At 43.3% G+C, this 14,342-nt stretch overlaps 1 protein-coding gene and 1 long non-coding RNA gene across 24 annotated transcripts in view; one reads left to right on the top strand and one right to left on the bottom strand.

The window, feature by feature from the left end:
* Window positions 1-14,342, bottom strand: part of TTLL5 (tubulin tyrosine ligase like 5) — a 289,301-nt gene that overhangs the window by 238,211 nt on the left and 36,748 nt on the right. For all 23 annotated transcript variants that reach the window (XR_009264632.1, XR_009264633.1, XM_058739730.1 and 20 more), the window contains 2 exons: window positions 8,114-8,183; window positions 7,515-7,599 (listed from right to left, as the gene is read on the bottom strand). Coding sequence is in view for 21 of the 23 variants with exons in the window: in XM_058739730.1 (XP_058595713.1) it covers window positions 7,515-7,599; window positions 8,114-8,183 (155 nt within the window). In the remaining 2 variants the exon portion in view is untranslated. The remainder of the gene's footprint in view (window positions 1-7,514; window positions 7,600-8,113; window positions 8,184-14,342) is intronic.
* On the top strand, window positions 3,077-5,210 carry LOC131517536 (uncharacterized). The gene is made up of 2 exons (XR_009264636.1): window positions 3,077-3,618; window positions 3,961-5,210. It is a non-coding gene; the product is annotated as an uncharacterized LOC131517536 (long non-coding RNA).

The raw sequence follows: 14,342 nt of genomic DNA, 5'->3' as shown, positions 1-14,342 counted from the left end.
GGAGGAAACAATCAGCAAAACTAAAAGGCAACCGATGGAATGGGAGAAGATATTTGCAAACGACATATCAGATAAAAGGTTAGTATCCGAAATCTATAAAGAACTTATCAAACTCAACACCCAAAAAACAAATAATCCAGTGGAGAAATGGGCAAAAGACATGAATAGGCACTTCTCCAAAGAAGACATCCAGATGGCCAACTGACACATGAAAAAATGCTCAACATCACTCATCATCAGGGAAATACAAATCAAAACCACAATGAGATACCACCTCACACCTGTCAGAATGGCTAACATTAACAACTCAGGCAACAACAGATGTTGGCGAGGATGTGGAGAAAGAGGATCTCTTTCGCACTGCTGGTGGGAATACAAACTGGTGCAGCCACTCTGGAAAACAGTATGGAGGTTCCTCAAAAAATTAAAAATAGAACCACCCTACGACCACCAATGGCACTACTAGGTATTTATTCAAGGGATACAGGAATGCTGTTCTGAAGGGACACATGCACCCCAACGTTTACAGCAATATTATTATGCTACGTGAAATTAGTCAGAGAAAGATAAAAATCATATGACTTCACACATGTAAGGACTTTAAGAGACAAAACAGATGAACATAAGGGAAGGGAAACAAAAATAATATAAAAACAGGGAAGGGGACAACACAGAAGAGACTCATAAATATGGAGAACAAACAGGGTTACTGGAGGGGTTGTAGGAGGGGGGATGGGCTAACTGGGTAAGGGGCATTAAGGACTGTTGCACTATATGCTAACTAACTTGAATGTAAATTTAAAAAATAAATTAAAAAATAAAAAAATAAAAAATAAAATATAATAAATAATAAAAAAACAAATAAATAAATAATAAAAAATAAAATAAAATAAATAAAAAAATAAAATAAAATAAAACTGGGTAAAAACTAGATGTGGAATGAGACTCTACATGGTCTCAAAGTATCTCCCCTTAAGATACTTATTAATTACACAGGGAAAAACAAAGTAACTTTATAGTGGAGAAATCTGGCAGATACCCCCTTTACCAAGTGGTCAGACACCACTAAATAGGGGTGCCTGGGTGGCTCAGTTGGTGAAACGTTGGACTTCGGCTCAGACCATGATCTCACGGTCCATGAGTTTGAGCCCCAAATCAGGCTCTGTGCTGACAGCTCAGAGCCTGGAGCCTGCTTCGGATTCTGTCTCTCCCTCTTTCTCTGCCCCTCCCCTGGCTTATACTCTGTCTCTCTCCATCTCTCTGTCTCTGTCTCTCTCTCTCAAAAATAAATAAACATTAAAAAAACTTTTTTTAATTAAAAAAAAACCACTAAATAGTTATCATCGGCCATCAGATATAATGCAATGACAACACAGCATCACTTCTGTGCTATTCTGGCCAAAAATAATGAACCTGGGTCTAAGCATGAAAAAAATATCAGGTAAATTCAACTGAGGGACATTCTAAAAAATGACTGGCCTGTAATCTTCACAAATGCAAAGGTTATAAAAGTCATGGGAAGACTATGGGAACTGTTCCACACTAAAGAAGACTAAAGAGACATGACAACTAAATATAACATGTGATCTTGGATCAGATCCTTTTGTTATAGAGAACATTATTAGGATAACTGGCCAAACCTGAATGGGGTCTCTCCATGAAAGGTAAAAGGTAACTCTGCGCTATTTTTATAGCTTTTCTAGAAGTCTGAAATGGTTTTAAAATTAAAACAGAAGTAAGTTTCTCAGTAAAAACCTAGATTTTCAGCCAACCTTAAAAAACCAAAAGATCTGGAATACCACCTTGTCTGAGTCTATTTGGGCCGCTGTAACAAAATGCCATAAACTGGGTAGCTTATAAGCAACAGAAATCGATTTCTGACAGTTCTGGAGGCTGGGAAGTCCAAGATCAAGATACAGGCAGACAGACTGCAGCTTCTGGCTGTGTGTTCACATGGTGAAAGGAGCCAGGAAACTCTCTGTGCCCTCTTTTATAAAAGGGCACTAATCACATTCATGAGGGCTTCACCTTCATGACATAATCACTTCCCAAGGACCTAACCTCCTAATACCATCACCTTGCGGGGGGGGGGGGGGGGGGGGGGGGGGGGGGGGGGCGGGGTAGGATTTCAACATATGAATTTGGGGGGGGGGGGGGGGATACAAACATTCAGACCACAGCACCACCACATATCAACACGTTGCAGGCACTGAATAGTAAATGCCCTTAAGTGGCACATGTGATCTCCAGCTTCCACCAGGGCAACTTTTTCAGTGAATGTCCTTGTGAGCCTTTAGGTTTGTGACCTCCTGATTTAGACCTTCACATATCAAATTTCAGCCTGTTTAGGTCAGAAAGCTCAACACAAATTCTTTATTAGCCACAATCTTAAAGAGGTTAATTCCCTACTAGCCACCCCAGGACCAAGTTTGCAAATACTGCTCCTAACACATACTGAAATCTACATGATGCACTGACTCTTGAACTTCCCCCTTAATGAAATCAAGATTTAAAAAAAGCTCTAATGACAGAAAAAAAAAGGCGGGGGGGGGGGGATGGGGAGCCTCTACTTCTTCGCCAAATCTGAAATTCTGGGTACTATTTCATAGCCTACCGATGAAGAGAGAAGCATATGCTTTTTTTTTTTTAACCACACTGAAACATACATAGATTAACTTTATTCTGACAATGAATTCTTAAGTCAGAAGCCACACTTCCAATGCTTCTCAGTGAGAATGGAGACAATGGTAACAACCTGTCTAAAACTCGAGTGTCTGTGTAAAGGCAGGGTTCCCGTGTTAGACACATAGAAGGTACTGGATAACATGAACTGAAGCTGCACCTGAGCTGCTTGTCCCAGGAACTTCACCAGTATGGAAGCAAAGCAGGAAGGAAAGCACAGAATTCGTGGAATCCTCTAAACTCTCCTCCTCCATTCAAAAACTGTTTTGTTCTTCAAAGATACCGCACCACAGCCAGAGTCATGGCTAATCTGGATGTAGGACACTTGGTCCCTCCCCTCTGATAGTCACATAATCTAACTTAACACATTCAGTCCAAATGCACAAAGGAAAGAGGAGGCCGGCCCTGAGGAGATCCTGGCTGTGGCACAGGAGTTATCTTTCAGCAGGTGCAGCCATTCCGAGCCAGAGAGGCCTGGAGGACGAAGAGACAGCACCTCAGGCAGCCCTGCCAGGAGCCACTGGGTTTCATCCTGGCCTGACCCAGAAAAATCTTATGGAAGAGAACAAGAGGCCCGAGAGCTCTCTGATCTGCTGTCAACCAGCTGCAGCCGAGAGAGAGACTGCCAAAGTGGGGCAGTGACTGGGCAGCGCCCCACAGAGCCGTCTGGGAGGGGATTACCAGCCTGATCCCCTGTCTTCAGAGCCAGAAATGACTCAAACTTCACAAACAGCAAGGGCCTGCCAGGGAGGGTGACAATGAGCACTGGAGAGGGTGTTCTTCCCCTTGTTGCTGTCTCTACACCCCCCCCCCAACCCCCCTCGCTGCTGTGGCAGAGATTCTGGACAGTGTGCAGCCTGTGAGGTAATCTGAATTCCTTGGCAACCAGCAAGTACCTGAATTCTTTCAAAACCGCAGGAATCCAGCAGAGAAAAGGTAAATATCCCTGCGGAGCCAGTGTTAATTAGCAAGGAAGGCTACTGAAGAAGGAACTGGGGGTGGGGAGGAAGGCAAAGGCATTACTAATGCTTTTGGGGTCTTTTCTGAATTTCCACTGAATAACACGGCCGAGGCAGAGAAAAGGCAGATCCTGAGTGGGGCCTGCTCAGGGACCTCTCCCCCCACCTCCAGTGAGGATGGGAGTCTCCAGTCCCTGGCTGGGCACCTTCACTTCCCCACGTGGCGAGTGCTACCTATCTTTGGGTCTCTGACAGCGTATTTGCTTTTCAAGTCCATTCTGTTCTAACTTCTTTTAACTTTTTATTTTTCCTGTTTCAGTGAAAATTTGGCTATTAGCTCCGGCTCAAAGAGGGCCTTGTCAGATCGTTTAGACCACATACTGGATCCACGGAAAACTGTAAAATCCAGGACAAAGTCTTTTTGGATTCCACCTCTGACAAGAAAGAGAATCTACACCATTTTGATAGAGAATGGAGCCCCTCTCTGGAAACTGAGTGTCCCCTGCTGGTGCAAAGCAAGAACATACTCGTCAAACTCAAAAGTAGGGTGGACCTTTTGGGGCAAAATGCTGGGCCCAACTACAATTTTTTTCTAAACATCTCAATATTTTGCCCAGGTGTAAGAAAATAATGACAGTTTTCCTGTGTTAATAAAACAACAACAAGGACACCTGGAAATTATGACTCTAAAAAGAAACTATTTCTGGTCTTTTTTCTTAAGTTTAAAAAGGTCAAGAATTAACACAAAATATTTACTTCACAAAACAGTCTTGTGAAATGAATTTAATCTTTATGTCGCCTAAGCATTAATTCGAGGCCCAAAACAAGTGTTACGGGATAAGACCCTTCCTTTCTAACGAGGAAGCCAATTATATCTGCTGCCAGGGCTGTCTCTTTAGGAAAAATTACGGTTTTCCTTGTTGAGCCTCGAAGTAAAATGGCCTAGTGATCTCATCCCAAACTGCTTATCTTCAGTAACATCTACATAAAACACACGTGACTCAAAATTACTAGAGGCTGCAGATCCAGAGAAGCTACAGACTATTGCTGGATGTGGTGACACAGTTGAGCAGATTCTGAGGATTAAAAAGTAGATGAAAGCCAAGATACACAGTGAGTTAAGACACAGGAACCTGAGGGGCGCCCGGGTGGCTCACGGTTAAGCGTCCAACTTTGGCTCAGGTCATGATCTCCGGTTGGGGAGTTCGAGCCCCGCGTCAGGCTCTGTGCTGACAGCTCAGAGCCTGGAGCCTGCTTCGGATTCTGTGTCTCCCTCTCTCTGCCCCTCCCCTGCTCACACTGTCCCTCTCTCTCTCTCTCTCAAAATAATAAACACTTAAAAAACTTTTTTTAAAAAGATACAGGAACTTGGGCACCTGGAAGTTATGGTGCAGAGCAACGTGCCTGGCAAGACTTGCTAAGAGCCTGACATACTGCACCGTCCTTGTGTCAAGCTTTTATATTCACCAATGCTTTTAGCTTAACTGTGACAAAGTCCTGAAAAGTCCTATTATTTGCTTCAATTCGGACTAAGTTTTTAAAAAGCTGTCTTCTAAATTATTCTGGGGGGGAGAAAAAGCATCCATTAAAAGACAGTATACACACATCCACACATACATGCACTCAGTTCCTGCTGGAGGCAAGAGAAGACAGTTATTCGATTCAGTGGATTCTGACTTCCAACACACACCCAGTAGCCAAAGCACTGGCATATCGGTAGTAAATTCTATCATAAACATTGGTATTGCTCTCATTTCATATCTGAACCACTGAGGCCTTAAAGCTATGCCAAATTTTACCAATAGAAAGGGCTATTAATACGGTGAATGCGGGGCGCCTGAGTGGCTCCGTTGGTTGAGCATCTGACTTTGGCTCAGGTCATGATCTCGCGTTCCATGGGTTCGAGCCCCGCATCAGGCTCTGTGCTGACATCTCAGAGCCTGGAGCCTGCTTTGGATTCTTTGTCTCCCTCTCTGTCTGCCCCTCCCCCCACTTGTGTTCCGTGTCTCTGTCTCTCTCTCTCTCTCTCCTCAAAAATAAAAATAAATATAAAAAAATACTGTGAATGCAATGTCTTGGGAGCAATATGCCAAACATGCTGGTACGATGTCCTTGAGAAACAGTGGGTATACCTTGAGGTCTTTTCCCTACTCAAGAAGTTCAAATTGTGGCAGAACGCAATGAGCCCCTGAGAAGGGCACAAGAGGCAAGATGGGGTGACGACAGAGGGAGGGAAGGGAGTGGAGACGCTCACGCTACACAAGGACAGCTCAGATCATCTTAACTTACAAAATGGAAAACCCTCAGCACCTTGCTCACCTGAGCAGAAGGAAGGGTATATCTTCCCTTCTTTTTAATCTAGAGAGGATGGGGACTCAGCTTTGAAACCTGTGCTTCAAAGTAGGAGAACACATGTGCCTCTAAACACCACAGAAAACTTCTTGCCTGTGAAAATCTGATCAGAGCTAGGAGTCAGTTGGCACTCAGATGCTGGTTCAGCCCTTTACCTAAAAACTGAGAAATGTTAGTGTCCCCCTCCTCGATATTCGATATTCGAGGAACAGGAGTCCAGAACCGTGGAGCTTCAGTAGCCTCCAGTGTTCCTCAGGCTCCAACTCAGACACCTTAACTTAGAAGAGGACAATGTTTACGAATGCTGTCGCTGCCACCTAGAGGTGAAAGGAAGGCACGGCTCAGCCAGCTACAAGCTGGTTAACCGAGCTCACCCTCCGATTCTAGTCACAGGATGCATCGAAGAATTTAGGTACATGATGTAATTAAAAAAGTATTCTAAAATAACAGTTTCCAGAGTACAATAGCATGTGTCAAAGTAACTAAACTTAAATAGGTAGCCTTCTTTTACACCATGAGATTTCCCATCTTCCAAGTGCATTTTCTAAAATACACAAACACACACAGGCCATGCTTTTTAGCTTGTCATGGCTGACCGTGGGTACAAAGCACCCCCCCACCCCCCGAACTGCTGTGCCCTATAAGGCCCCTCACATAAAAGGAACTTCACGGTAAGCGAGCTAGTAAATATATATTATACGGTGCAAATGCTAGTTTTGTGGGGGAAAGGAACACAAGCACAGCAAAGTTATGTATTTATTTTAAACAATGTAAAGGGCCTATGAAAATATTATTACTTGTAAAATTCTGTGGCTGTGGGGGAAATTTTTCAGATTATTACAACTTGAACTCAATTTTATAATAAGTAAGTCACATTACCTTAAAACCTAAAAAGTACCTCAAGAGAAACAAAATAATGTATAAACAATCACTGTGAAGCATATTACTTGCTGGAGGGGGGTGGGGTGGGGTGCAGCTAATGCCCCCAAAATACAAGAGGCATGAAACAGCTCAGGCCATGAGCTCTGGAGTCAGATCCGTGAGTTCAAATCCCACTCCACCACCATCTGGCTGGAAGCGCTCCAAAAAGTGACCAAGTTCCCTTGTCCCAACTGCAAAACTGCATCAACTGTAAGGCTGTTGTGAGCATTGAAATGAATGTTTGGTATGTAACAGGTAATAAATGTGGGATTTTTTTTTTCTAGTTGAGTTGTAAAGAACAATGACAAATTATCTTAATGCCCCAGGGTCACCATAACAATTGCCACTGCATGAAAATGTACAATGTGATCCTACAGCCCGGTTGGCAAAGGTGTGTGTTTACATACAGATGGTTATTCCCACCTGCGGATATACAAGTGCAGCTTAAAGTAACATGACTGATTTTCTGTAATCTGAAATCCATCTGGGTACAGTCTATTTTTCTGAGTTGAACACAAAAGGAAGAAACAGCCTGATCTTAACACACTCTTTAATGGATTCACTCTGATAAACACCCCTCCTCCCCCAAAAGTCTCTTACCTAGCCAGCCCTTCTTCATAGAGATAGATGACAAGAGGATCGTAGGAAGTCACAAGCACATAGAGGCGCACATCAAACTTGAAATCTAGAAAAAAAATTGGGGTTCACAGGAAAAATGCAGGTCATTTGTTTTCTGTTGTAAGACGAACAAGACAATGTAACAAAGAAATATGAAAGAAAGACTAATCTCCCAACAAAACACACACTGCCTGCAGCACACCTTGCCTTCTGAGAATAATTATATATTTCATATATATGTGTGTGTGTATATATATATGTGTATATATGTATACATATATATGTGTGTGTATATATATATATATATATACACACACATAAAATGTGAAAGAGAGCTTACACATATGTACCACACAGTCTTCACATATATGTGCTATAAAGCATTTGCTTTTCTATTCATTTCTATTTCAATGTCAAAATAATCCCACAAGGTACAGAAGGCACCAGCCCCATCTCTGGGGCCACAGCTGCCAAGAACTTCACACTAGCTTCATAAAGGCTTACTAGAGAAGACTGTGAAAATATGTTTTAAAATTAGCAAGATCTAGCCCAGTCCAGCCAACAGCCTAATCTCAACTCACCATCTATGAGCAGGGGGTTGTTAATGTAACGGGAGACCAGGATGTTCTCTTCCAGGGAAATCTGGTTTGGCTATGGAGTAAAGACAAAGAATAAAAGGACAGAAATGCAAAGGAATCCTAATTTACAATAAGGGAGCAGAGTTCTTGACCTTTTAGAAATGATAAAATGGCAAACTAAAACTCTAAGACAAGTTTCCCTACAAGCTGACCTCTATATTCAACTGGCCACATAACACTTAGAAACACTACGGATATCCAATTACAGTAGGGGTGAAAAATAAATTTACACAGCACTTGTCACATAATAAATAGAGCCATAACAGCTTTAAAGATTTATATACATGACATTAAATAGTTACATGCCAAGACAATTAAAGCTACTTAAAAAATAAATAAAAATGTGTTTTCTCCCAAGTGTAAAGGGTGATGGAAATTTTAAAATACTACCATTATTCTTTTTTTTTTTTAATGTTTATTTATTTTTGAGACAGAGAGAGACAGAGCATGAACATGGGAGGGGCAGAGAGAGAGGGAGACACAGAATCTGAAGCAGGCTCCAGGCTCCGAGCCGTCAGCACAGAGCCCGATGCGGGGCTTGAACTCACAGACTGTGAGATCATGACCTGAGCCGAAGTCGGACGCTTAACCGACGGAGCCACCCAGGCGCCCCTAAATACTACCATTATTCTTAAGTGAAGACTTCCATTAAGTTGCTTAGAAAACTTACAGATCTTTCCACAATGGATCCTGGCATTTGGGAAATGGGATGGATGTTTCATGGCTCATCAGTTGTACGTCCTATGCCACTACGTATCAAGAATGAACTAGCCCTTTTAAAAAGTTTTTCCATGAAAAAAGAGTTGTTTCTACAACAAATAATCATGAGTATTTGGATACTGTATAAGGTACTTAGGGATACAGTGATGAACAAAACACACACAATCTCTGCCCTCAGAGCCTAATCCCTACTTCTGAAGAGTTTAATATTTAGGTAAAGGGACAGCAAAATATAGAGTTGTTTTGTTTTTTTTTTAATGTTTGTTTATTTGCGAGAGAATGCAAACAAGGGAAGGGCAGAGAGGAGGGAAACAGGATCAGAAGCAGGCTCTGCGCTGACAGCAGTGAGCCCGATGTGGGGCTCAAACTCACGATCTACAAGATCATGACCTGGGCCAAGGTCGGACGCTCAGCCAAGGCGCCCCCAAAATATATAGTTTGAAAGAACACAAACCAGCATATCTGCAAGCACAAGACATGAGACTGCAAAATACAAGTGCAGATGAGTTAGTGGGATGATCAGTCAGGGAAGGCCCTTCCTGGAAGAGTAGGTGCAGAAGTGAGTGTTGAAAGCTATTGAGCACATGGTAGAAAGAAAAGAAAGCTGCCCGTGGAAAGATGGCAAGCACAAAGCTCAGGAGAAAGGAGAGGAGACAGATTCACTGACCTGGGGCTAAAAGACAGACCTGGGGAATAATGAAAAGGTATGGTTAGAATATTAGGAGACCCCACTGGCAAAGGGATTCGAACCCCCCAACAAGGGTTAAGTTGGCCTGAACATGGTGGGGAAGCAGGAAATTATTATGGATTCTTGATTAAGTAAATAGTAAGGTTAAAATATAGGGAATAGCACAACTCTGTGTGGGATTATATTAAGGCAGAAAAACGAGCTGGAAGCCACCACAATCTATCCAGGACAAAAGGAGTCCAAAAGGGAAGTGGCTATAGTAATAACTGCAATGATAACAGCTACGGTAGTGGTAACAGAAGTAACGATTAAAATTTGCAGAAAAAAATAAAATTTAACAAATGCACTGAATGAACATTTGCTGTGTGTCTAGCGCTGTTCTAGTTTTTCACAAGTATTATTTCACTTAATCCTCCCCCAACCCTACGAGGCAGGTATATCACCATCTAAATATTACAGATGTCACACAGTGACAGAGCAGCATTTGAACTCAGGCAGTCTGCCTCGGAGGCTTAACTCTTAGGTACTATTCACATCTTTTCCCAAAGTCCTGACCTATAATACTGTCCCCCAATTTCAAAAGACTGTCTTTATAGCAGTGCATTTGCTACCCCCAAATACTACATAAAATAAGGATAATTTTGTGGCCCGTAACATCAAACACGATGAGCAACCCCAGGGGCAAGAGAAAGAGACTCCCCTCTCATTTCCCACTGTTGCTGTCCCACACTCAGAACACAACTTTCACAACCCACCTCCCTGCATCACACGGACATGGCAACAATCACTGCTGATTCATACTCATGGACTTGAGCACCCACACCATTTCCAGACTCCCTTACTTTTCGTGATCACTTTCTCACAAGTGCTATGTCCATTTGGAGTCGAGTTAGTGCGTAAGGACTGATGAATCATAGCACAAAGGAGCAAGCCTCAAGTCTGTGTTCCAAACCTAAAATAAAGCTGCAGACCTCTTCCCACTGAGTAACACCTACAGGTTGCAACAGATATCGACCACCCAACTTTCCTCTGAACCAGAGACTACACTGGTAATCGTCTTCATTCCATAACACATCTACTGTCCTTGCCCATTTCCTCTCTTCCCTCCCTCATCATACACATTTGTCCCCTGGGTTATGCATAACATAATCTCGCACATTATTTAGGTAACTTTAATATTTGTTCAATGGTCTGAACCTCTCATCTCTACCTGCACCAGGAATTCAACTGTAACCTCAACGAAGAAGAGAAGGGTCTGGGTATAGTTTTTTTTGTGTAGTGTTACATACATTACATGAGTTGCTAAGAAGCAACTAATGAAAGCCTTTTGATATTTTCAAGCCTGTTTCCTTTTCATCCATCCCCAACTGACTCACTTCAAATGAGTTCAAGTCCAAGCTCCAAATGCCCTCCAAAGTATGCTAAAGCAAGATCTAAACTGTTGGGAAAGTTGGAAATACATCCATTTTTCTAAATGGACTTTAAGACTAAATCTCATGGTATCTGTTAAGTTGTTGTAAGGTAGAGTGGTACAGTGGTTAAGAGTGTTATGCTCTGGAATCAGCTAGACCTGAATTATAATTTTGACTCTACCACTTACCAAGGAAATAACAGTAAACTACCTCATGGGGCTCTTCTAAAGAGACTACCTGAGTCTATATTTGGAAGGTACAGGGGTAGGCACACATTAAATGCGCAAGAAATATCAGTTATTACTCTTAGTGCAAACTCCGTAGCACCTCTAGGGTTCTACGAAGTTCCACAACCCAACAGCCTGCATCATCATCACAGCACTCCACACGCCCCTCCGCTCAGAGCCGTGCACCGAGTTATAACGAAGATACGTCAGCTTAGTATCAGTGTTAGCATTAAGAGATAATCCCTACTCCTCAAAAGGTTTTAAGGAGCGGCAGCACCTGGCACACAGCAAGGACTCCCTAAATATTTCTTGAACAATGAAGAAAAAAATTAGAGAGCGCTTAAGATAACAACATATAAACAAATAGAAACAAGAGAGCTATACAGAATTATGTTCACAGAGTAAATAGAGTAAACCAAATACCCCCTTGCTACTTCAAAATCTCAAAGAAAACATTAATACGAGATAATGTGTGAGGCAAGAATGACAAAGAAGAATGATCTGACTTCCATAATCAAAGTCACACCTTAATCAGAAAATGCCGGCGCTTTCCCTCCTCGACTTGAATATACTACATTGGGAAAATACGGCACTTAGACACGGAGGGAGATGGAGCAAACAGAGCTCTGCTCCTCTGGGCTGTATTTCTAGAGTTAATAGAGCACATCATAAGAGAGGAAGGTAGCTGACTGGCCAAGATAACTTCCGTCTGCAGGAGCTCATACTTCCCTCTTCAGTATTTCATAAAAGTAACGCTTTTTCTATCCTTTATCCTGTTCTTGTAATGGTAAAAGTTGCCGTTTGCAGATATTTTCCAAAAGGTTATGGCTATTATTGGGAATTTTTAGTGAGAGCCCCTCTCCAGTGGGGAAGACAGGGAAAGATATTTTTATTTGGCCTTCACACCTAACTCCACCCACCCCCCAAGTCCCGCACCCGCTCACTTCAGTTCAGCTCACAGACCCTCTCTGCCTGAGCACTCCGGCCCCCTCCCCCTCAAATCTGAAAGGAAAGCAGGCAGCAGCCTTGGAAAGAGTTACTTCATCCAGTTGGCTAATGGGTCACATATTCCATGGGAAAAGATCCAGGTATGGAAAAGAGGGGATGGTGAGGCCTTGTGCATAAGCAGAGAGAGAAGAGTATTAACTACATGGTTTGTAGGCCTGCGTAAAAGGTGATAAAATTCCAGTTTGGGGAGTGAAATGGGAACATTTTCCCATTATGTCCACATGTTGCCCGCCCCCCCCCCCCCAACCCCGCGCCTGCTGGCATCTTCCCAGGCTTCTGTCTGGCACCTCCACCAAATGCCTCAAAGAATCAGACTCATTCCAAAGCCTCACTGAGGAGGAGGAGGGAGGCAAAGGGTCCTGCCAAGTACTTTGATCTACGCAGGGGGTCTCTAGGGATTCAGCCCAGGGAGAGGTGGGAGGGAGAAAGAGAGCCTGCCAAGTGCATTCTCTAAAGACTTGTCACCCTCCTTAGGAGACTCCATCCAGGGAAGAGTCAGGCCATGGGGTTCTCAGCCCCACTGAGGAAAGTTTAACTTTTCTATCCTTTATGATGTTGGTTTCAAAATAACAAATCACCAGGGCAAAAGAGCATTCCAAAAGAAAAAAAGCCCCAGATGAGCTGGAAATAGATCCTATTCTTTTTGACTCATGTCTAAGAAAATAAAAAGCAAACTTGTACCACAGTTGACTTTCAATAGCAATTCCACTTGGCAGCTAAAACCCAGACCCAAACCAGTGCCGTCTATGAGATTCAAACAACACTGGAGCCCCTGGCGCGGAGCTGAAGGAAAAGCTGTCCGACAGGAGCCTTCGCGCCAAGGTCAGAACAGAAACGAGAAAAGAAAGATCCAAAGCATGTGACCAGGGCCTTCTGTCACAAGACACTCCAGGGAAAAGGGCCTCCAGAGTGACCCGGGGCCAGGTAACAGCACTTGTAGCCTGGGGCTCAGGCTGGAGTAGCTGCTGTACCAGAACCAGATCCTGTATTTCTGTAGCACGTAAGATCTGCTATTATTGCTATTATTGCTCAGTTTTCAGTCCAGACTGAATTTAAGGACTTTTCAATGTGAAAGACCTCTCAGAAAGTTAGTTTCTGCGCGTGTAGGAAATAGCTCAGACCATGTAAAAAGAGAATTGGGGAATTTAAAACAGAGTACTTGACCTCCCCCCTGCCCCCCCCCCCCACACACACTCCCTTTCTTCCCTTCCAGAGTCCCACTGGAAGGACAGTGAAGAGGTTTTTAAAAGAATGAAATAATAACAAAGCTAGAAAACATTTATTTATTTTTTTTTTTTCAACGTTTTTTTTTTTTATTATTTTATTTTTTGGACAGAGAGAGACAGAGCATGAACGGGGGAGGGGCAGAGAGAGAGGGAGACACAGAATCGGAAACAGGCTCCAGGCTCTGAGCCATCAGCCCAGAGCCTGACGCGGGGCTCGAACTCACGGACCGCGAGATCGTGACCTGGCTGAAGTCGGACGCTTAACCGACTGCGCCACCCAGGCGCCCCAAAGCTAGAAAACATTTAAAGGAGCCAATAAGAGACCAAAAGTTTAAGGAAACCCTGAAAGATAGAAAGCAGATGGGATCAGGTTGAGAAAACAGAGCAGAAGAAGGAAAATAACAGAGGTGAGGGTGATCTCAAGGAGCCTCTGAGAAATTCCAAGCTGGCAGTGAACAAACATGGCCCAGGAGTGGGCCGACGAACAAGAACCAGGTAATTAATTCTTAATTAAGTGAGTGGCCCTCCTCCAACACCCAAAGCTTGGCCCTCAGAATAGAACCTAACGATGATACTCTGGGGAGGACGTCTTGTGTCGGTAGAGAGATCAGACAGAGGACTGGAATTTGAGGCCACTCTATCCCTACAACAGACACACAGGAAAAGACAGGAAAGGTAGTGCTGACCGGGGGCGAAATCACCAAAATCTTCCTCTGTATTCAGAATAAGGCCTGCTCTATTTTGGCAGGGGTGGACAGAAAGAAACACACTCCTCGCTCCCGTCCACTCCCAGCCTGTGAGTCAACACAGTTTGCTCTTGCACAAAACTGAGTTAGCCTCCTGTCCAGGGAGAAACTACTAGGGAATTACTTCTACAGGACAGTACGGGAA

The sequence above is a fragment of the Neofelis nebulosa genome, chromosome 7 (assembly GCF_028018385.1).
Source record: "Neofelis nebulosa isolate mNeoNeb1 chromosome 7, mNeoNeb1.pri, whole genome shotgun sequence".
NCBI lineage: Eukaryota > Metazoa > Chordata > Mammalia > Carnivora > Felidae > Neofelis > Neofelis nebulosa.
The sequence above is the reverse complement of the archived record's forward strand: the minus strand, read 5'-3'. Positions and strand labels throughout refer to the sequence as shown.